This window comes from Pagrus major, chromosome 1 (genome assembly GCF_040436345.1).
Source record: "Pagrus major chromosome 1, Pma_NU_1.0".
Classification (NCBI taxonomy): Eukaryota; Metazoa; Chordata; class Actinopteri; order Spariformes; family Sparidae; genus Pagrus; species Pagrus major.
In genome coordinates, this window is record NC_133215.1 from 9619579 (window position 1) to 9642444 (window position 22866).

General features: G+C 40.8%; 1 protein-coding gene across 1 annotated transcript in view; it reads right to left on the minus strand.

The window, feature by feature from the left end:
• sdk1b (sidekick cell adhesion molecule 1b) overlaps nucleotides 1-22866 on the minus strand; it is a 242598-nt gene that overhangs the window by 108862 nt on the left and 110870 nt on the right. The window contains exon 5 of the mRNA XM_073467361.1: nucleotides 12133-12266. Coding sequence (XP_073323462.1) covers nucleotides 12133-12266 — 134 coding nt within the window. The remainder of the gene's footprint in view (nucleotides 1-12132; nucleotides 12267-22866) is intronic.

Here is a 22866-nt window from a genome sequence, read left to right on the forward strand (position 1 = left end):
GTTGCATTGGGGATGTGTGCCGAAACCCAGTATTAAAAATCCCCCAGGACTACAATATTAAATACCGTAGTACTAATAAGCTCCCGTGTTAATGGTGCCTTTATCAGTTCTTTTTTTAATGTTTTGGTGTCATTTATTATCACAACGTTGCAGCCTCTACTCTGCTGAGCTCCTCCTCACACATACACACAGAGCGAAGTCAGCAGAGCAAAGAGGTGGTTTTGGAGCCGGTGGAGAGAACCAGGTGAAGATAACTCAATGTTGACTCAAGTTGACGACAACAACATTTGTCACTGTAAGTGCAATAAAACCTTTGCAAGTATTACTTCAATACACCTACTAAACAAGCATTAATCACTGCCCGTCACCCACCGCTGTCATGTTTTACACAAGCACTAATCTGTTAAAAATGTGTAGCTTAGTTTACCACGTATCGGTATCTTAAAATTTGTAAAAACTCTTGCAAACGTGTCTGCTGGCACCGACAAACTGCAAGTAAGCATTACTATTACTACCCACGTAATCCAGCCTGGTATGATAAACCGTATAGCAGCCAAGTATTGACCGACTGCTAACGCTAGCTGATAGTAAAAAACTGTCAGAATCAATATTTGTATTAACTTTAATTGGGGACATTCAGTTCTGAACAGCAGCTTGTGTTGTTTATGCAATTATAACATATCTCATGTAGCTGAGCAGCTTCAGTGGCGACTGAGAGCCGTCATGATATCTGATACCTTCAGCTTTAATTGCCAGCTGTTTGTCATAATTTCCATAAGTAAACACCTACATAGCATTGACCACTAAATATGAAGCCACGTTTGAATGTAATGATCAGTATAAGTAGCGATCATCATTAAATGCACAGTTAGCTACAGTGAGTTGGTCTGATTTTCTCAATACACATTAATTTCTCTCTTAAGTTCTTTGAAGTTGACCTTAAAATAATGCAAAAATAATGAGTATAAGGTATAAGTATAAGTCAGTAGATCAGCCAAACTTGATCACCTTATTTTGATCCATATTATTTTATATTTTACTGCAAATTGTCTTTTGTTCAAACTGATATGTCTAAGTATAAAATTCATAATACCTGTTCTCATTTCATTTTGTGTCAGGAGCTGCTCACACACAGCATGAACACAGATTCATTCATCATGGTGGCCTGAATAGAAGTGGTGCCTTGCAGTAAACAATGTTGGCAGAAACCTCTGTCACATTAAAACTTTTTAGAGCTTCCTTCTGCTCCCTGTTCTCTGTCCTCTTTACCTCCACCGCCCCGGCTTGTTCATTGATTCTTAGAAACTTGTTACATCCAGCATCTGTGCCTCTTTGTCTGTGTTCCTCTCCCACTGGACACCTCACTGGGCACCTCGCAGCCTTCCTTTTTCTTGCCTTTTTTTTTGTGTATTGACTATTTTTGTCATAAATGGAAGAGGATTTGAAGATGGTCTGAGTGGGCGTGTGTCTGTAAAATGCTCAGTCAAAGCCATCTATATGGGCATCCATCTTAATCTATTTCATCATGCTGCAAAACACGCTTGAAATTAAAACCATAAATAGGTGGAACAAGTAGAGCACGCACACACACACACACACAGTTTGCTTGTCACACTGACACAGTCCATGAGTCAGTTTCCTGTCCATCCTTCCATCACTCCTGTCTGTACACTGGGGTTTTAATTATAGAACCACAGAGGAGCCTCATTACACTGAGAAAGGAAGAGAGAAGGGACTGAGAGAGTCAGAAATGAGAGAGACAGAGGAAACAGGCAGAGAGGGGAGACGGGGATCAACAGAGACGAGTCTGATCCCTTTGCAACTGAAATATTGAATATAATAATTCTAGACACAACCAGTTGTAGCAGGAATTAATCAAAGCACTAATTCATTAGCCAAGCCTCTTTATCAAAACCACTGAGCATTAGTGCCTATTTGTATAATCGTGTGTATGCGTGTGTCAGTGTGTGTGTGTGTGTGTTCCACATCTGTAGACTTCAAATAACCAGACTTTTTATACAAAAGACTTCATTGTAGTCCTAATGTGTCATCACTCAAGGTTAGAGCTTTCAAATTAACCTTGCAGGTACAAGGTTACAAGCATGTTAGGGAAATACGGCCAAAACTCCAGCACACCCGATATTCGTTCTTCAAGGTTTACATGTAATTAAACGCATCAGTGATTCTGTTAAGTGACCTTCCCAATGGTTATCTGCATAACTAGCCTGCTACAGCTGGAACACAGACTTCCTACGCAATCTCAACTTCAAAAGGATCGACTTTGGCTAGATCATAGTTTCTTCACAGCATTTAAATAATTATGTAACTATATAAGACACCAAATAATTCAGAATTTCTTGGCACGGGAATCATGTAGCCCACTCTTAACTATATACAGTATCATACTAATTATATACTGTACGTCTTAACTATACAACATTCTGCAGTCTTACTCTCCAGGAAAATGTAATCCCCAGTGTTTGAGATAACAAGACAATTATTGCCAGCAAACTTGGTATCACATGCAAAAGGCCAAATAAGAGATAATGCCATACGCATAACTGCCAACATTAAGCTGTTAAAAAGAGGGAGATTTTCTGGGGTATCGACAAATGGCCTAGCCTCAAGGTCCCAAAAGGGAAAGTCTTGCACCAAGTGGAGTGAAATTTGCAAGCATATTTCTTCTTCTTGGCACCTATTTCATCCATTTTCAGCAGCAAACTGAGCGGAGCAGAGGGCTTGACCGAGCAGAGGGACGAGTGACACACATCAAGCAGGGTCGTTTGCCGGCGCTCACTTCTATCTCTGGGTTGGGTTGCCAGGTACCACAACACACATCTCACAAGAAACTGAGACAGTCTCACTTGATTTGTGTCACTATGAAATCGGGAGATTAATGAGAGAAGGATATTAAGCTTTTAATCCATTTTACTCTAGTGTAGCTAACAAAAAGGTTCATTTCCTGAATGAAGCACAACCGGTAAGGGACGCATTTTTGCACATCTAGCAGTGTAATATTGGAGAGCAACCACAGATGCTCACAAAATGAGGACAGGTGTGCAAAAATGTGGAGTTATTATAGGTAAGCTTGAGCACACTGCAATTTCTGAAGCCCATGTGGTGTTTTCTTTTGTCTACAAACTCTATTTTCAAAAGAACCTGTTCAAATTGGCTTCCGTAGATACTGTTCTGTCGGGCCACCTTAATCAAAGAGCATGCACAAATAATGGGACAAAAATGAGTTTCAGTGTTTGCTGACGGCTGCTTGTTGCTTTCATTGAAACTCTTCTGCACAGTCAAGAGTCTAGACGTGACACCTGGAAGTGTGATGTTTATCAACTAAAAACAGACCATGGGTAAGGATCCATAAAATAATTGTTTTTGATTTTTACTCAATAAATTGCCTCAGAAATAATCATTTCTCAAACCCCAAGTTGACTATTCAGATGTTTTGTTTTGTTCAACCAACAGACCAAAACCCCAACGATATTAAATTTATAATGATTTACCAGAGAAAAACAACAAATCCACCAGCTTTGAGAAACAAGACGGAGTGAATCTTTGACATTTCTCAATTAATCACAATAATGGAAAAACTTGAATTTTCTGCTGATCGACTAAAACACATGGGTCCAAAAAGTCCCCAAACCTACAGGATTGCTTAAAGGTCCAGTGTGTAGGTTGGATTGAGGGGAATATTTTGGCAGATGTGTAATATAATATACATATTTATGTTTTCATTAGTGTATAATCACTTTTTGCGGTCTTAGGATTCTTAGTGGCCACCATAGGTTCTCCTACACACTTGGAAGGGGAGGATGAGGGGAGCGGTACTCAGGTCTGCAATCAGCAACCTCAAGCCTAGATGCTGCAAAACCCTACATACTGGACCTTTAATTCCTTCCCATTCAGTTTTCAGTTTACAGGTGATTCAGCTACATTTCTTCAAGCTTCAAGGTTGCATCTAACACTAGTCAATGACAATTAATTAATCATGAACAGTTAAACAAAGTGGCTTTATTGTAGTTTGTGTTAAGTTGAGTGTGATTTTTACTTCTTCTACCTTCGGCGCGAAACTGGAAAAACAGGTAAAAATGTCAGTATTGTGTCATTATATTATAATTGAACTCAACTTTTCACACCATCTTCCACAAAATCAAATTAACGTCTACTACTTTTGATCTGGGAGCTGCTGCCGTGGTCAATTATAGTTTAGCACCGACCAAAAAGAAAGTCTACGCAGGAGGGGCCCCTGTAAGAGAAAGAAGTCTGACCGTAACTGTGAAATCTTTGAGCCATTTTTATCTAGCTGTTAAATATATTGGCAGCTGCTTTTCCGAACATGGCCATAGATTCTGCTGGCAATTAATTAAGAGCAGTCATTTGAGAGGGAGAGAAAAAAAAGATTTAGTGTCACTGTTCAGTGCGTACACCTGCGCTTGTATCAGGGGGTTGTTGAGCTGCTACACAGCATCCAATTTGGCATTCCTTTTGTTTTTAGGGGTCACCAGCCAAAAAAGTCCTGGAGAGAATTACAACTCCACACGTCTGTCGGTATTCCTCTCTCACTGGTTTGACTATAATCTCCTGAGACATATTCCCTAACCCACACTACAAGCTGCAGACTGTCTATCCAAGAGGGGCAGATTGTGGCAGATTGTGGTACAGATCATTATGTTGCCATGTTGGTTACAGCAGGTTTCTATGGTGTTCCATGAAGCCTACCATGGCATGATGCAGCAAAATGCAAATCGACTTGAGCACATAATGAGAGCTGCATCACTGGAAACAACCTGACTGCACACAGGGATACAGGGGGATTCTCTGATCCTACGTTTAAGCTTTTAAATGAGGTCTGGCAGGTGTCGGGGTCTGCGACACTACAGTACACACACGTGCATACACACAAACCACATAGAATCCCCCCCACAAAAACACAATCGCACGCTCACTCTCTCCAGGGACGCTAAAATACCTCCAATTAGACGCGCCACAGAACAACTGGGATGGGACCTAGAGCAAAGACAGACACACGCACACAAACACATACACACGTACACACACACACAAGGATGTTTAGACACAAACACACAGTCACACACGTGCACAGAAGGATCCACGGCAGGCTCTCATTTAAGAGTCAGTGATGTGGAAAGGAAACATCTGGAAGGGAGGGAAGACGATTAGAAGAAAAAAAACAAATGACACAGAGACACACAGGCATGTCTAAAAACAACAACACAAGCGGTATCATGGAGCACACACGCTTATACAAAAAGCTTTTCGTGTTCATCAAATACTTCAAACAGTGTATCCATAAAAGCGTTTTAAAGAAAAAGAAACTTGTGTGTGATGTGACATATGCTGTTCCAATGTTCTCAGCAAAACAATCATCTCTTCCTTCACACCTACAATACTGTGTGTAGCTTTGTGTGTACATGTGGTGCTGTGTGTGTGTGTGTGTGTGTGTGTGTGTGTGTGTGTGTGTGTGTGTGTGTGTGTGTGTGTGTGTGTTATCCAGAGGTCAGCTGAGTCAGATTCTACACAGGTCTATTCTTAAGCTCCTGACATAGGCCACTCTGTCACTTCTCAGGGCCGCAGGGCGACAAGCGCTGCTCGACAAAGGCACGAGGGGAAAAGAGGATAAACCGGACGAATGGAGTGGAGGGGAGACTCCTTCAGGAGGCGTAATCAAACTCAGACAGGCTCTCCTCCAATCACCAAGCCGAGGTAATCAAACTCAGACTCCCACACCCGCCCCAGCACACACATACAATGATTAAGGTTATGAAAGGATATAAGGTTTTTTTACAATCCATTTATGCACGTGGAACCGATGCGCCCCTTAGCTCTCTTTTCAACACTCTCTGAACCGTGTTGCTCTTACATCACAGGCTTTTCTCGTCGTCTCTGCTTTGTGATTACCCTTTTCTATATTTGTGCTCTACTCAGCTACCTCGCTGTAAACAATACTTATGAAACTGTCTACTGATTGTCTCTGTTCTTTATTTGGCAGAATCCAGTTTCTAACTCGATTCATTACTGCGCAGAACTATGAAGCCTCAAAGACGAGCTGGAAATTTTCAAAAAACTTCCTCTGACTTTCTTGCGTTCAAGTGAACTTATTTCTAACGACACTGTTGCCGGGAGTTTGCATTGACTTCTTTTTTCTCATGATGGAAGTACGATATGTACAGCATTTTGAAAGGAGGAACTGCTTAGCCTTTGAGAAGAGCTGTGAAAAGTCTGCTGTGGTTCTCTAGAGGGAAGCTTTGTCCGAAGTGTTTTCATGAAGGTCATCTCAGCTTGGGTTTGGAGACAACAAATGTATACAAGCATTGCATTTAGGGACTAAAAGTCAGCACATCTCGGCCTCGACTGCATCGATCTTTTTGTGTTTTTTAATGTTTCTTGCAAGTCCCCCAACTCTATGTAACAGCTGGAGTGCTCTTTTTAAAAAGAAGCACTCGTTAAGCTGCACTTCTATGCGTGCATGTTATATTCTAAGCTATTTTTGCAGTTCAGCAATCATTAACAAGCATGACATTACTGTCTTCTCTATAGCAAAGATAAAGGCAGCTGATCAACTATTGAGCCCAAAGCTGAGATAGCATTTAAAGTGCTATAGTACTTATCTCGGCATATATGCGCCTGCTGAAATCTCCTACCCTCTCTTTCTTCTCTTATTCTGTTCTTTTCTCCTGTCTACAACACATGCCCTCTCCTCTTCTCTCCTCTCCTCTCCTGTTGTTATATAAACGAGATCCATGCATGTGGGATCAGAACTTCTTCATCTCTGGCTGTAGAGCTCTAAAGCTGTTTTGTCTCGTTTCTTTATTCTGCAAAGTTCAGGTCTTTGATGATGTCCAGATATGCCAAGTGTTGCCGGGCATGTATCTTTTGCATGTGTACATTTGCTTGCCTTTGTACTTTTATGTGTGTGTATGTGTGTGTGTGAGAGAGAGAGAGTGTCCCTCAAGCGACTACTCTCTTTGGGGATATTTTGCTGCTCTAATGGTCTGATGTACAAATCTACAAAGACCTCCACTGCTGTGAACTGAAGAGGAGCACACAGACATGCACACAGTCTTCTGGGCAACAGGGAGACTGACTGCTGTTTTGATTGGCAGGCGGAGGTGTGTGTGTGTGCGTGTTTTAAAGGCAGACAGAGAGGGAGAGATGATAGCAGGTATGCATGGAGCTTAATTAATTGGAGTTGGGATCCTCATCTCCTGTCATTAACAGAAATACCCTGAGGCCATTTGAACTCGCTCTCTATCTTTCGTATGCAAACACACACACACACAAACTGATTCAAACACATGTATTCTGTAACTAATTGACCAGACCTGCACCCTGAATCTGACCCTTCCTCCCTGGAGTGGCTGCGTTGATGAGATTTGCTTTGTTGACTTGATATTTAGCATCTTGTACAATACATGTTCTCCTTTGAATATTTAAAATTCTGTCAATCTCTCATGCTCGGTCTGCAGCGATAACTGACTGAAAATGTCTCCAGCAACAGCACATGTTGTCGGCGGTGATAAAAAGCTCCAGTAGCTGTTTATTTTAGAGGCGGGCTGTACTTCCTGTGATTACAGTGTGTGACCTCTCACCAAGCTGTTGAGCTGCTATCAATTGTGGCTGTTCCAGCCTGACCACGGATGACAGTTAGTGCTTTTTATTCTCAGCCGTCTAGGCCACACTTACAGGATAGTGGTCAGGGACATGCAGATAATGGATCTGTCAAGTAGGCAGGTCGTACAGCTGGTTATGTACCACTTATCTTACAGGCTTTTTCGGCTAGCTAAAAGTTTTAACGGTTAGTCGTGACACAGCATGAATGTGACAAGCAGGTCTTATAAATGTGACTGTGAACGTGCAGACAGCAGGATCCTCCAGATACTTACAAACTGCTTAGGGAAGAAAACACTTAAACAAAAGAAAGAGGCAAAAAGAGCTGCCTTAAAAAAGAAAAAAAAAAAAATTAAGTTGTGCATGTTTGGGTCAAAAGTCTTAATAAGTGCATAATATAGAATTTATTTATGTAACCTTAATAAGGAATTGTTCTCACTTTAGATACAGTAGCTGCAAAACGCATATTTAACTGTTAATAGATTCCTAAAGTATGTGTTATTCTTTATAAAGCAATATAAAAGCTTTATTCCAGGATTCCATGCTGCTTCACGCCGTCATCAGACGTCTCTTGTTTTTATTTGTTTTGATCGAGAGACTTCTACTAGCAGAAATTACATACTGTGTGTTTAATGCCCGTTCTTGTGTGTGTGTGTGTGTGTGTGTGTGTGTGTGCGCGTGTGTGGTTGTGTGCACAAGTCATGTACAGTAAGTGCTGTATCTACCAGCAGTCCAGACATTTACAGGATGCTGGTCCTATCCTCAGTCTTCACCAGTGACTCCCTTCATTAGTGAGTCTCTTTCTCTACCAACCCTCTTTCTCTTCTTCATCTGTTGAGCACAACGCTCGAATCAAAGCAAAAAAGGGGAGAATAGAAAATAGGTATCTCATTTATTCTGGTGAATTTCTGAAAAGAGAGACAACATTTTTAGAAATAGGAAATATGACTGACAGCTATGAACTTCTGTCTTCAGATCCTGCACAGGCTGCTTAATGGAATGTAAAAGTGCAAAGAGCGGAGACAGGACAAGTAGAGAGAGAGAAAAGGCAGGAAGTGTAAAAGAAACTAAAAAATTGATTCTTTTTTTCCTCAAATTTCCTGATCAGTGTGCACACTGTACTAATATAATGTTTATCTTTGAGTGTAACAATTATGTCAATCCAAATTTATACATACCAACCATATACACATCATCCAAACATCTGCAACGCCTTTTTAAAACCACCAACTGGCCAACAGGCTGTTTAAGGTTTACTGTAGAGGACTGACCTGGACGAATCCAGAAGGAATACCTTTTGTTTCCATGTATTTGCATTGTTTTTTGTTTGTCCTCCGGTTTTCATTAAATTCCTCTCTCCTCTGTTCCTCCCGAGTCTCAATAACAAATAACTGAATCAAACATGCTGCTTTATAGCAAAGGATATTTACCCAAGAAGCGTTTATTGTAGAAAATACACGCTGATAAACAGAGACAAACACATGGGCACGCAGACGTTTATGGCCGAAGACTGATCAGTGAAGCCTAACGATACCCTTACGATTCCTAAAAAACGCCCAGGGGAGCACTCCACAGTGACAGCTGTAACAAGGTACCGTGTGTATATTTATGTGATTGTGTGTGTGGGTTAGTCTGTGTGCATTTGTGACAAAGGATGCCAAAGGATACAACCCTGTAAAGAGAATCTAATTAAAACTCTATACAGCCACAAGGGACAGCGCGCTCTCTCCCTCCCTCCCTTTCTCATTTAACCGTAGTGAACACTTCAGCTGAAGGACTGTTAGACAGTGGAGTCTATTCTCTGGCCTCCAAGGAGAAACACTATAGAGAGAAGGGTACGGCGATAAAGTAACAGCCCCATTCCAGTCGCTGACATTCACTCGCCAAAGACAATGAATACATGTTGCATCATGGCCGTGCAAAGGTAATCCAATGCAAATTAAGCAAGGCTCAGGACTAACCCACTCTACTAGCAGCACTGGAGCATCAGCACAAAAAAATGTTGGAGCAACATTTAAATTGACATGCAGTGCAGTACATTCATATTTTTTACATATAAGCTGTGTTACTGATACATGTTTTGGTGATAATGTTAAAAGCACTGTCTTCTCCTTTCTTTCTAGGATACAAGCCACATGTGTACTACACAAGTATTTGTCTTGGGAAAGAGGATTTGCTTTGTTTTTTGTATGTTTATTATCATACGTATTAGTTCATTATTAGATTTCTTGTGATGTGGCAACCCAATCGCCAGAATAGCCACGTGTTAGCCACGTATGTTTCGGCAAAACCACAAGTAAGTTAAAACTGGATGTTTCTTTATGTTGTACGCTGTGCATATGTTTCGGTTTAGGCACAAAAAATACTTGGTTAGGGTCAGGAAAGCATCATGGTTTGGCTTAAAACACCTGGTTTTGTCGCCAATAAAACTGCTGGCATTGTCTCCAGGTATACTTCAGTCACCCTTTTGGCAGCCTTGTTGGCTTCCTCTCCACCTCCTGCTACTAGCTGCTGCTAATAAGCACGTAATGTGAATGTGATATGCCAGGTTTGGTACACATGTCGACCTTGGACGTATCTGTGGTGTGCAGAAATGTTAACTGTTAACATTATGTCCTGGCGACTTGGCTGGATGCAGACTCTATAAAACATTAGTGTTCTGGAGGTAGTTTTTTTAAGTGTCCCAGTGAATCCAAGGAACAGACATCAGGCTCAGACAGAACCCTGGTTAGAGTTCATAAGATAATTGCTATTACTGCTGTGTAGAGTGACACTTGTACAACAGGAGGTGTGATTTGGTTAAAGCTTGATTGTAAAATAGATCTGGAAACTAGAAATTGCTCTCTGGAGGTTTGGCAGAATACTAATTTAATAATGTTTAAATATACTGTACTCCCCAGGGATAGACAGGGAGAGAGAGAAGGGTTCTCATGAGGATGGGAGATAGGGAGCATGCAAGATGATAGAAAAAGCGTGTTAGTGTTACTGGATTCTCTACTATTAATGACAAACAGCGACTCATACTGTATGAAAGGCTCCAACATGGGTTGAATGAGCGTCATGTTTACGTTCTAACCGAGGCTACTTCTCGAGTTTTGGTGAGGATGACTGAGCGTGAGCAAAAAAGAGAAGTATACTCATCTGGTTTATATTTTAATTACAGATCATTACAAATATTCTGTTTTAAAAGTAGCAAGTTGTCACACAGTTGGGGTGTCACAATACTGATTCTAATTAGAAATTATTTTTTTCTCCATTTGGCCTACTTGCAAGCAGGTCCTAACAACTGTTAGTCTGCAGCTGCACTTCCAGACTCTTGTCCTGTGTGCACAAAGAAAATAAACTGACTGGTACATCGGAGATGTCGTGTTTATTTTCTTTTTCAGAGATGCTTTATTGATTTGTTTGGGAAAAGGATTTACTCTGGATGGATTTGAGAAACCAACTTGGTAACACCCTGAATTACTTTCCTTTGTTGTTTACTGTTGAATCCCTACTGGATGGTATTATTTTTGTTTTTTTTGTTGAAATCCTGAATCTTTATTTTTGGTGGATATTGTTTGAACTTGCCTAACCCTGACCAGCCAAAAAGCCATTAAGTCCATCACCGTGACCTTAAAATACTTGAAATAAAGAAATGTATAGTACAATGCATGTAAAACATTATGATGCATCAAGATCCACAGATATTTGAATCATAGGCATCTGAATCGAAAGCAAATCAAAAAATGAGGTTAAAACGATCACAGTTCTGACTTGTAACACCACTTAACATCGCTCTAAGATCATGACTGGAAAGCGTTATTTTGAAGTTCAACATCTGAGAGGTGAGTCTTCTCTGTGTCACATCAATTTAAGTTGTTGGAATCTCCCAGTTAAACTGTCATTCATACGAGATCAATAATTTAAGCTTCTCAATGCAATGAGTCAGGACCTCCAGTATCTGGATCGTGTGGCTTACAAAAAATAATGAGCGCAAAATTAAGCTGGCTACATCTGTTTTTCTAATGCACCAGATACGTATTTAATCAACATTTCATATCCTCTGCTGCTCATCTCATTTTCAGGTTTTATCTACGGGCTGTCAACAGTAATTAGGCTGCCACTCAAACTGCCTTCTGCCTTCTCAGCTCAACAAATAGAGCAGATTTCAATTAAATCTTTGGGTTTTAGTTATATTTTTAGTAAACTGGTTTCATTTAACACAGAGCTGAATCGAGCTCCCCAAGACTCTAAAAAAGGTGAAATAAAATCTAATAATGAGGAAGTTGCGGTTTCTCAGAGAGTCTGGGAATCTTATTATCCACAATCAATCAGATTTGATTACGGAATAAATTCTGCTTCTTTGTGAGACTTAAATATGCTTCACAGCTTAATTCAATGTAGACTCAACTGATTCTGACTTGCTGGATGAACACCGTGTTAATTAACAGGGCTGTTTGCTCCGAAGCTTTAAGCTTTTAGAAGAAGGGAGAATGATTTTTGATTTTTTTTTACCTGAGATGCTCAGGTAGATGGCAGGACTCGTCACATTCTCTCCTGTCATCTCGTTCACCGCCTCTACGTGGTAACGTCCTGCGTCCGCTGCAGTGGTTGCCAAGACGACCAACTGATTGTCCAAAGTGATTGCTCTGTAGGGCACAAACGAGACACGCAGACAACAAAGGATTAGAAAACACAATGACAACAACTGAAAGCAAAACATGTCTCCTTCCAGCGTTGCTCCGGCTCAGACAAGAACACTGCTCAAACTAAGACTCTGACAAGAGGAGAGTATTTGGTACACGGATCATTTAGAATTCAGAAGAGGAGGGGGGACATTGAACACAATCATCAGAAAGGAAAGAGGATTCGGAGAGCTTAAATAAATCTCTCCTCCTGTCTCAGATTGATATGAGGCTCATTTTGTGTCTCTTTCATTCTTTTGGCCATTCTCGTTGTTTGTGTATTGTCTTCTGTTCTTCCTTCTTTACACTGATCCATCCTCATTTCCCCACGTACCAGCAGCAATCAATACAGAATACACAAGCACACACAGTCACAGGCATACAAGATCTAACAGTGTTCTCACATGAGCACACAGAGATAAGAAACAATCACTTACAAACAGAGTTTGTGTTGCCGTTGCTTTTCTGGGGAGCGTAATACGAAGAGTTGATTTTGTAGAGAGACGGTGTGGGAGAGGATAGTGGGAGGGAAATGAGGAGGGTAAGACATATATTCGAAGCACTCAGGTTTTCATGTGTTTGAACTCGTGTGCCTTGGAACAGACGCCGCCAGGCAGGAAGCACAGGTAGATGTTTTTAGTGATGCTACTCATGTTTTCAACATGTCAGTGAATAGAAATCTCCCAACATTCTAACCTGAGAGGTGACACTGAAAGAAAATCAATACGACCAAAGGGAGGATAAAGCATATTACAGTGAGATGACAGTCTTTTACTCTTACAGACTCTGTCTTTTCCCTGTGGCCTCAATACACGGCTACACACAATTTGTATGCTGTGTCTAGATGTATAGCTGTACAAAGACACGCTTGTGATTTAGAGCTTCATAAACAAAATACAACAAGAGTAGATGAGATGTGCATGGTCCTGGATCACATTTTATTTGGAAAAACAGGACATGTTATTTAGAACAAAACATTTGCATGTGTGTGTGTGTGTGTGTGTGTTCGTGATGTGTGTATTTTTCTATGAGCATTGTTAAGCAGTGCTAAATTGGCAGCAATGGGTGCGCCCTAAAACCCGATCGGAAAAGTGCCAGTTGGGCATGGATTCCTCTCCACTTCAACACAAAACAGCACGTGCCACTTATGCCGACCTGAATCGATACCACGTGCACCAACATGTCTGTAAACAATACAGACTAATAACACAAGTTATTAACATGGCTTTCGGCGGCTGAGCGAGAAAGATGAAACTGAAGTTTACCACAGAATCCTGACTACCTGCTACTGCTTGATTTTTATGATACGAGATTTAGCATCATGGTCCTCCATTTAGGTGTATGCATGCAGGCACGACCAACTGGAGCTCAACTAATGTGACCTACCAGCATAAGAGATGACTGTGTTGACGCACAGTCATAATAAATTATTACTTGTCATCTTTATTTTCATTTTTAACGACAATGGACATTGCTTATTTAATATCATCATTTAATTTTCCAAAAAAACTCGATCACAACAACATTTAGCAAACAGAACGAAGTTACAGATTATGCATTTACAAGGCAAAGGAGAGAAAAGATGAACAGAGACACCGACTGTGCAGTTTCAAGTCAACACCACACAAGTTGAAGAATTTTTGTTTCCCTGCAGTGACAGTAAAACATTGCCATCATTGTGCCTAAACAAGCAAATATGAGCAATGCAATTTTACAATTACAAGACAATTAGACAATTACACATAAACTATCAACAACCATTTACAAGAAATGAAATTTAACTCAATTGACCTGCTGTAGCCAAGCCTGAACTAAAACCTTCCTCCTGGTCCACATGGACTTGGAATGGGTGATCGTTTGAGCTTATTAAACACATCAAGGAAGATTGCTGCAGGCGATTGTCATTAGGTTTTGCATCTTTGCCTCAGACAGACACGTTCTCATGACCGTTCTCATTTTGTTCTGAAGGCTGAACTCGCGCTCTTCTGCCACATTGAAGACCGTAATTACCAGCGCCACTTCAGCCAGAGTTTGGAAGTCAGGGAACATTTTTCCCGGGAAAGAAAATCAGAGGTCGCAAAGACTCTCTGAATGTGGGATTTCCTGGTTCCACAAGCACTTGTTTCATCAGGAGAAAAATCCTGCTGGCTGCTGCATGTGTTTATTGATACTGTTGCGTTTCAATTACTTAACATTACAGCAGATGTCAAAATGTCGGGCGGCCTTCACATTTTTCTGTCACAGTCAAATTAAGTTGATGACGGAATATAATCGGTTGAAGCGACCCCTGCCCACGAACATGAGAACATGAGAACATGAGAGTCATTTACTGATTATTCAGGGACCAAGTACATAGAGGTGTTTGGATGTGACACAAATTGAGACAGGAACTACTGATTGAACTACAGTTGACTGAGGAGAGAAGAGCAGAGAAGCTGTCTGACACACACTCCCACAGACACACTCTCACATACAGACAGAATACCTCAGGTCTAATTTTATTCAGTGTGATTTCCCAGGAGAACATCCACAAGAGCCAGAGCCTCAACCCCAACACTGACATGCTATTTGTGTGTGTGTACGTCTATGTGTGCATGTTGCTTTGAGTGTGCATGCATGTGTGTGCATTGAACTGCATCTCTCTGCCTGAAATAGAGGCTTTGACAAAACCTTTCTCCTGTTCTCTCTTACTTATTCCACAGAACGATAGATTCTGCATCCTCGTCTGGGTCTACAATGCAATCTATAGCTGTTAAGCTCATTAACTGCACTGACCAGCCCATTTTATCACATCTGTTTTACCCAGCACATGCTGATTAATAGACAGCTAAGGCATGCTTCTACTTGCCTATAGAGTCTGAGGGAGGACAGAGCCTCGGAGGTTCAAAGTTATTAGCATTCAAAGTCAAAGAAGCTCTGTGGGCGGGTGTAAGAATGCAGTCGGACCAATTAAGATCGCATATTAACATCTGAACGTTTGTTGAGTTAAAAGTATTTGTTCATGTATTTTTTTTCCCTCATTTGCATTTCCAATTTGTATGTACTATTTACATGTGAAATTACTTGTGATGACAGAGGCCGATGGCTGCAGCGATTCCCTTCACGCTTTCATTCGTTCCAAATTGGGAGGTCTCAGGCTTCATTTCCCATAAAATCTTCACATGGAACTTTCATATCGAGGAAGCAACACAGAGGGAGAGGAATGAAATTAGCCAATAAGAAGTCAGGCGAGCAGGCAGAGATGAGGGGACCTCGATTCATGTGAAATTCCCTTCGAAAAATAATACAATGTCCCTATTTGTTGTGAGTAGCTGGAGGGTGGTTAAATGATCTCATCCTAAGAGTTACAATATAGTCTAACACACATCAGGCATACGAACAGACGTGCACATGGGCTGTTTACGTGCGTCTTTTCATTCTGACTGAATCGTAATATTCTAGATTTAATATAGAATAACGCGCCACTGTCTGCTTTCTTTTAGTTCTACATTTAATTAAACCGCACAAAATTGTCCTGGCTTTTAATTAAAGACAAACTCAATTGGAAATCTGTGCATGACTCTGCATGCTTATGTGTGCGCATGTGTGTGTGTGTGAGACAGTTTATCCTCAGGCATAAGAGGGAAATTAAAATACAGTAATCAACTACATCCTATTCCCTTCCCCTATTGCATTCCTCCCCATATCCCTCAACCCCCGTCAAATAATAAAAAACAGCCGCTCTTGACTCTTTCTCTTAAAGTCTATTTTCTCACTCAGATTACAATCTGCACATTTTCTTTCTTCGTTTCATCCAATTTTCTTTGCATTTTGCTTTCGCTAGCTGTCTCTCTACCACACTCCTCTAGCCCCCGAACACCACACTACTGTCCTGCCTTACCTCCCCTCTCCTCCCCCTGACTCTTTTGAACCAAAGCACCAAGCCAGATTGGTCTTTCATTAAGTATCTGGCCCCAAGACTCATTTAATAAACACTCATGGGTGTCCACACTGCAAGACTGGCTGAAAAACACACACGCACACACACACACATACTCACACACATACAACTGTGCCAAGAGATAATTAGCACACACATGTCGCAGGCCAGAGGATGAGTGAGCGACTCAGTGCATGAACGAGTTTGTTTTTTATATTTAAGTGCGTCTGAGAGTGCGTGTGAGTGTGTGCGTTGGGTCTGACTGAGTCTTCTGCCAGCAGAGCCCACCTCGGCCCCCGTCTGCCCTCCCTCTCTATCTCCGATAGGCAGCAAGCCACATTCTTAAACCACACTGCGTCTGACACACTGAGGCTCGGGGTGGAGGAGTGCGGCGGCAGGGCAGAAGGAGGGATACTCCACTGTAAACCGAGTCCAGACAGCAGGCTTTTTGGCAGCTTCATCCCCAAAGCAAGTGCCTGCCAGACGCCCACACATTACACTGCATACATACACACACCTTCTCACACAGTTGGGAGCTTTCACTGTTCCTTGCAGCCGTTAAAAAGTGGATGTTTGCTTTGGTGATGAATTCAGTGGACACATGAATATGTTCTCTGTTGGACTGATTGATAGCTAACGTACACATGTTTATACCTGCTGAATGCAACCTTATGTGTGTGTCTGTAAACCTTTAACTTTCTGTTATTACAAACTTCACAGCGTTGAGGTATTCAAATTTTTTAAGCCTTCCTGCTTTCAAAATTGCCTGTCAGAGTGAGTTGTGGCATGGTGTCCTCCATCCCAAAGTAATTGGTAACTATAAAACTCAGCTGCAGAGAGTACATTGTTTTGAATGCGGACAGGAGGAGGAAAGCTTCTGTACCATATTCATCAACATTTGCTCTGATAGCTTTATTTTTTTTGGCTTGTGTTTTGTCTTTATCTGCAAAACCGCAAACAAAGGCTGACACAGAAAACTCACAGTGAAGCTACTGTATAAGGCTTACCATAACAAGTCACGTTTATAAAGCTTGGACTGTTTCTTTAATTTATATATTTTTTTATCTATTTAATGTGGAGGGAGATTCATTTGTGGCTTGTTTTTCAACCATTCAATTCCGAAACGAACAATGCAAACTTTTTCTTACAACTTCACTGGACACCATGACGACAAATGCACAAGTCAATCATCAAGAATTATGATTGAACTGCTGAGATAGTTGAATTTGGTTGCTTTAATTAGCCTGAATGCACAGTGACTCAATGTGAACACAAAGTTGTAAGTGGAGTATCTTTATTGAGGATCCAAAGGATGCACTCCCTTAGTGGCCTGACAGACAGTTCTTGTTGTGATGCTTTGGGATAAATTGTGCTCAAGCAGCAGCTGGAAGTCTGAGCTGATATAAGGTTAAAATACACTACTATAATATAACAGTACAGAGAAAGGAAAAACAGAGGAATGATCCTGGTGGTGAACAGAGAAAAAAAAAGACAACTTCATTTTGCTGATTTCCAGCAATAGTTTCACATAGTTTGGGAAAATATGATAGATCTGTTTTTGTAATGGGATTAAAAAGTCTAACTGAGTTAAGACGGAGAACTGGACCACTGCCAGCAGCTCTTGACATTCTGCTGCCAGTAGCGTGACAGTGACTGCTTTAGTGATTTTCATGCATAGTTTAAATTAAGCTATTGTTAACACAGCCTGGGGTTGATGATTTGTTTTACAGTGTATTTGCTGAACATTCTTTAATCCTCTTGCTCAGTCAAAATGCAATGCCTCGAACATTATCTTTAAAAAAGACATTTGTTTAAGTTTCTGATTGCTACAAATGTGAAGCAAAGTCCTACAAGCTAAATGAAGACTTAAAGTTTGGTCAAATTATGACATTTTTGCAGCTTTAACACTGAGGTCTGTTCTGTAGAGCAGTTTTTTTTTCAACCCCGATTCCAAAGAAGTTGGAACGCTGTGTAAAATTTTAATAAAAAGCAGTGCAATCATTTGTGAACCATGCAGATACATCATTTAAACAATCATGTGTCTCACAAAGTGGTTAACCTCGCCTCACCCTTGGCAAATAATAATATCACTGACCAATTATCAAACCTGTTCAAAAAGTATAACAATGAATTGAAATTGTTTATTGAGATTCAGTGAAATAAATATAATCAAACAAAAAAAATTATAAATGCTTTTTTAATTTCTTCTCTTTCAAAAAACATTCCCTCCCCATCACTTTTAAACAACAACATAGTGCAGGCCAGACTAAAAGAAACTAAAGTGAAAATATAAAATGAACACACAAGTCATTTGAGTCATCATGTATCAAGTCAAGTCACAAGTCTTTAACCTCCAAGTTGAGTCTCAAGTCATTTAATCAAGTTGAAAGTCATCAAAATAGTGTCTTGAGTTGACTCGAGTCCACATCTCTGCTGTAAGGCAACAATGCCATTAACTGACAGCTCTACTGTCATCAGTGCCTGATTCTAGTGTAAAAAAAAGATGAGCCCCATCACCAAAATTCAAAACAGATGATTGAAACCTGCTGTTATTTTGAAATTGATTGACAGACGCTTTGAAAGGCAGCTTAATAATAGTCAACTTCTAAGTCATTAATGTTTTCCGATGCTGTCAAAGTCTGTTTACATGAATAATGTTTGAGCGCACAGCAGTAAAACTGGCCTACAGTTTCAAATATGACCAGTTGTGAAACAGAAAAATGCAAACGCATCTCTAACTCTTCAGCTCTTTAATAATGCACCAAATGTTGACATATCTAAAATGAATGTGGTAAAAAAAAAAAAAAAAAATGGAGCTTCAAACTGCACTTAGTGCCATTCTAGTTGCTGTCCAGGTATAGCAGTGTCCCCTCACTGAACTGTCACTGGCATTCCTGCTGCAAGAACCATTAAGTGCGCTTAAGGACTTGTTCCAAACTTGTTCTAAATAAATCCCTAAAACACTTAAAACATAAAATGTCTGCTACCCTTTTATCTTGTAATCAACAAGAGGGAAGAAAACAAAACATTCACAAAAAAACTCTGCCATCTCTACAATAAGCCTGTTGGAGCTGAACCAAATGAGAAGAAATAATGGAAGCAGGCTGCTGATGCATTAAAAATGTGCATCAACTATTTAGAAGGTCTGGATTGTGTCTATCGCAATCTAAATCAAGGCCAGAACATTTTGGACTACATTAAAATGATAACAGGGAAACATTCAAGTTATTAAGGGCATCCGTCAGGCACATCCAGAGTCCTCCAATCAGAGTAACGTGCAAGCTCCTGCTAACAGGCTTCACACTGCATAGCCAAAGATATGTGAAAAGTATATGGACACTTGAATATTACATGCATATGTAATTACTGAAAAATTTCAGCTGAATGTATGATTAGTCAGTAAACAGAAAATTAATGTGCAACTATTTGATTATTTAATCATTTCATCTCTTTTTCAAGCATAGATTCACTCTCCAGCTTCTCAGTTATGAGGATGTGCTACTTTTCTGTGTTTATAATTGTAAACTGAAGTCATAGAGCCTTTAGGTCCTGGACTGTTGGTAAGACAAAACAAAACCATTAAAGGTATCAGGTAGAGTGGGGTTTTCTGTTTGTTTATTTTGTGATATTTTATGATCAAGACGATTAATTAATTACTTAAAAAAATCTGTAGATTACTTGATAATAAAATCATCATTAGATTACTAATCATCTCATTCCAAATCTGCTACGAGGCCTCCACCTTTCTGGGAGGCTTTTGTATCAGATTCAGGAACCTGGCTGCAGGGAATTAGGTGAGGTCGAGCATTGATGTTGATGCAGCCTGGCTTATAGGCGGTGTTCCAGTTCATCCCGAAGGTGTTTGATGGGGTTGAGGTCAGGGCTCTATGAAGGCTAGTTGTTCCACATGAAGATGGGAAAACCTTTTCTTGAAGGACCTCACTTTTCGTAAGGTGGCATTGTCACCACGAAACAGAAAATGGTTTTGCCTGATTTGTTGTCACAAAGTTGGAAGCACAATGTTCTCTAAAATGTCAGCATTAACAGTGAGCAGTAACAATCACAATAACAGTCCAGGTTTCCTTATGGATTACAGTGGAAGTGCTCAGACTGACCAGAAAAAACTGCCATTTCTGTAACGGGAGTGGGAGTGTGTGTGTGAATGGGTGAATAAGAGGCAAACTTGTAAAGGATAAAAAGCACTATATGAGTTCAGTCCATTTACAAAATGATTACACCTACACTTAATATATTAAGCTACACATAGAAAGCAGGCATAGGCATTAGTTCACAAAGCAAAGGCTGAATGTTTAATCCATCACCTCGTAAATAGACTTATCAGGCGACAGAGATGCTGTCAGGGTGTGTCTGATTTAGTTCAGCAGGTGATTGATAGATTGATCACATTTACGTTTGCTTTCTTAATAATCAGAGATGCATGCTGCAAATTCTGGAACAAAATGAAACCTTTTGAGTTCTGACAAGTGGGAAAATTCAAGGCTTTGTCGTTGCACCATTGCACTGCTGGTCTTTACGATCATAGAGTGTCCGACCGTAGGCTACAAGCATCTGTGGTTTGCTTGAGTAAAGTCAACTGTTGCCCACATTCAAAGTAACATTACGACAGTTCAGTGCAATACTGTGATTTAGGTCCGAAAATCACTTTAGCTGCCTTTAAAACCAGGAAAAGACAAACTGATGAAAAGACTATATATAGTCTCATATCATGATAATGATATACAGTAATATCAATACGATGCCCTGCCCTCAATCAAACTATGACCAATAAGTCCTTCACATGAACAGTAGTCAGACAGTACTCCCTCCTCTAACCCTGCAGACCAACTATGCAGACATTGTGCTTTTGGTCTCATAGTGTACAACCCAACTACTCTCTTGTGTCAAAATTATATTTCAATTCCTGTCCACACCTGATTAATTACTCACAACCAGATTTAAGGTTATTATCTGTTAATGGTGATCTGCATGGTGAATCTTGATGATCTTTCCACTCAGAGAATTACAACCTGCATATGTGACTGCACATGAGACCAATAAAGTGAGGGAGAAAGACAGAAAAAAAGAAAGATGGTAGAGGTTACAACAGTAATGAACACTAATGTGTTTGTGAGAGATTTTAACAGCCCCTTCACTGACTCAGAAAACATTTCCCTACCTTCTGCCCTCCACACTCGGCAGCTCTGTGACTTGTAATTAACGCAGTGCCTAAATCACAGGCTTGCTTCCTCAATCACCTTTACAGTTCCTTCAAACGGTCAAACGGACACAGAAAGGGACACTTTTCTGTGGTCGCTCACCGGCTTGGCCAGTTGCCACTGCCAATAAGTCCTCCATAAAACACACACGCAGGCAGAGGCATTGCATGCCCGCGCACACATAGTCGAGTATCCTTGTGCACACACAGCCTTGGGCCTGCAGTATGAAAGTAATTGGTGTGTGCGTATATGCGAGAGAGGGAGAGAGAGAAAATGAGAGCAAGAGAGTAAGAGTTAGAGAGGGCTGCTAGACAGACTGCGTTTGTTTAATGTCCCCTGGCATGGCCTGAGGGACAGGCAGAGAGAAGTGGAAAGGCAACGGTTGAGGAAAGGAAAGCAAAGCGGGGCAAGGGTGAGGTGGAGGCAGGAAGAGAGGAGAGGAGAGAGGGATGAGGCTGGATGCTGAGTAAACAGAGGAGGAAGACTTTTCTCTCGGCTCACTGTTTGTTCAGCGACAGGAGCTCCATGACTTGCTTCCTTTCTATCACTGCTGTATGTCTGTCTGTCTCTTTGTCATCCATGTGCGCATACGGGTGGTTTTTCACATGAATGCACACAGAAAAACATTTGCTTCTCCTGGTAGAAATATTTCTCATTACAGGTCATACATTAAATCTACAGTACAAGACCACATTGGTTTAACAAGGAGGCTGGATGGATGGTAACAACTCCTTTTGTGTGACTGTGTGTGTGCGTGCAGCTGAGTGACTGTTGTAGTCCCATTAGGTGGATGGATCTCTAGACGAATGGCTATTATCCTAATTAGCAGTAATTATGTCTGCTTCCAATTAACCACACAACTGGCGGTGACTTCTCTCGCTGTCTTTCCGTCTCACACTCTCTCTCTCTCTCTCTCTCTCTGCGTCTTTCTCTCAGCCGGAGAAACACACCTTCTTCTCAAACACCGTCTCTCCCAGCTGCTCAGCTGTAGAGACCAGCTGAACAGAGAGCCCATAATCTTCACACTTGAAAATAAGCTGTCATTTTCTAATTCTGGTTCCTGTTTGAACCTGAAATAAAGAGCGCGACTCCAGACCCCCTGATTTATATTCTGCTTATACAACCGGGAAGCTCGCTCTGTGAATCTGTCTGCAGACAGAAGTGCAGGAGCATTTTCGAAGTCCTTTCATGGTTTGTTGTAGCTTACAGACATTACAGACAGTCGTTGTCAAATGTTCAAGGTTACATGGTGGGATAAATGTTGGAGCAAGAAGGGTGAGCCATCTGCCTTTAGCTGCGGCCTTAAAGTTGCCTGAACTAGCTTCAAGGCTTTGCTTCGTACATCATGAAATTTTACATTTTCTGGAAATTCAAATAAGAAACCAATTGTGTTACTCATTAATTACTGTGTATTTGCTAATTTGGTGAA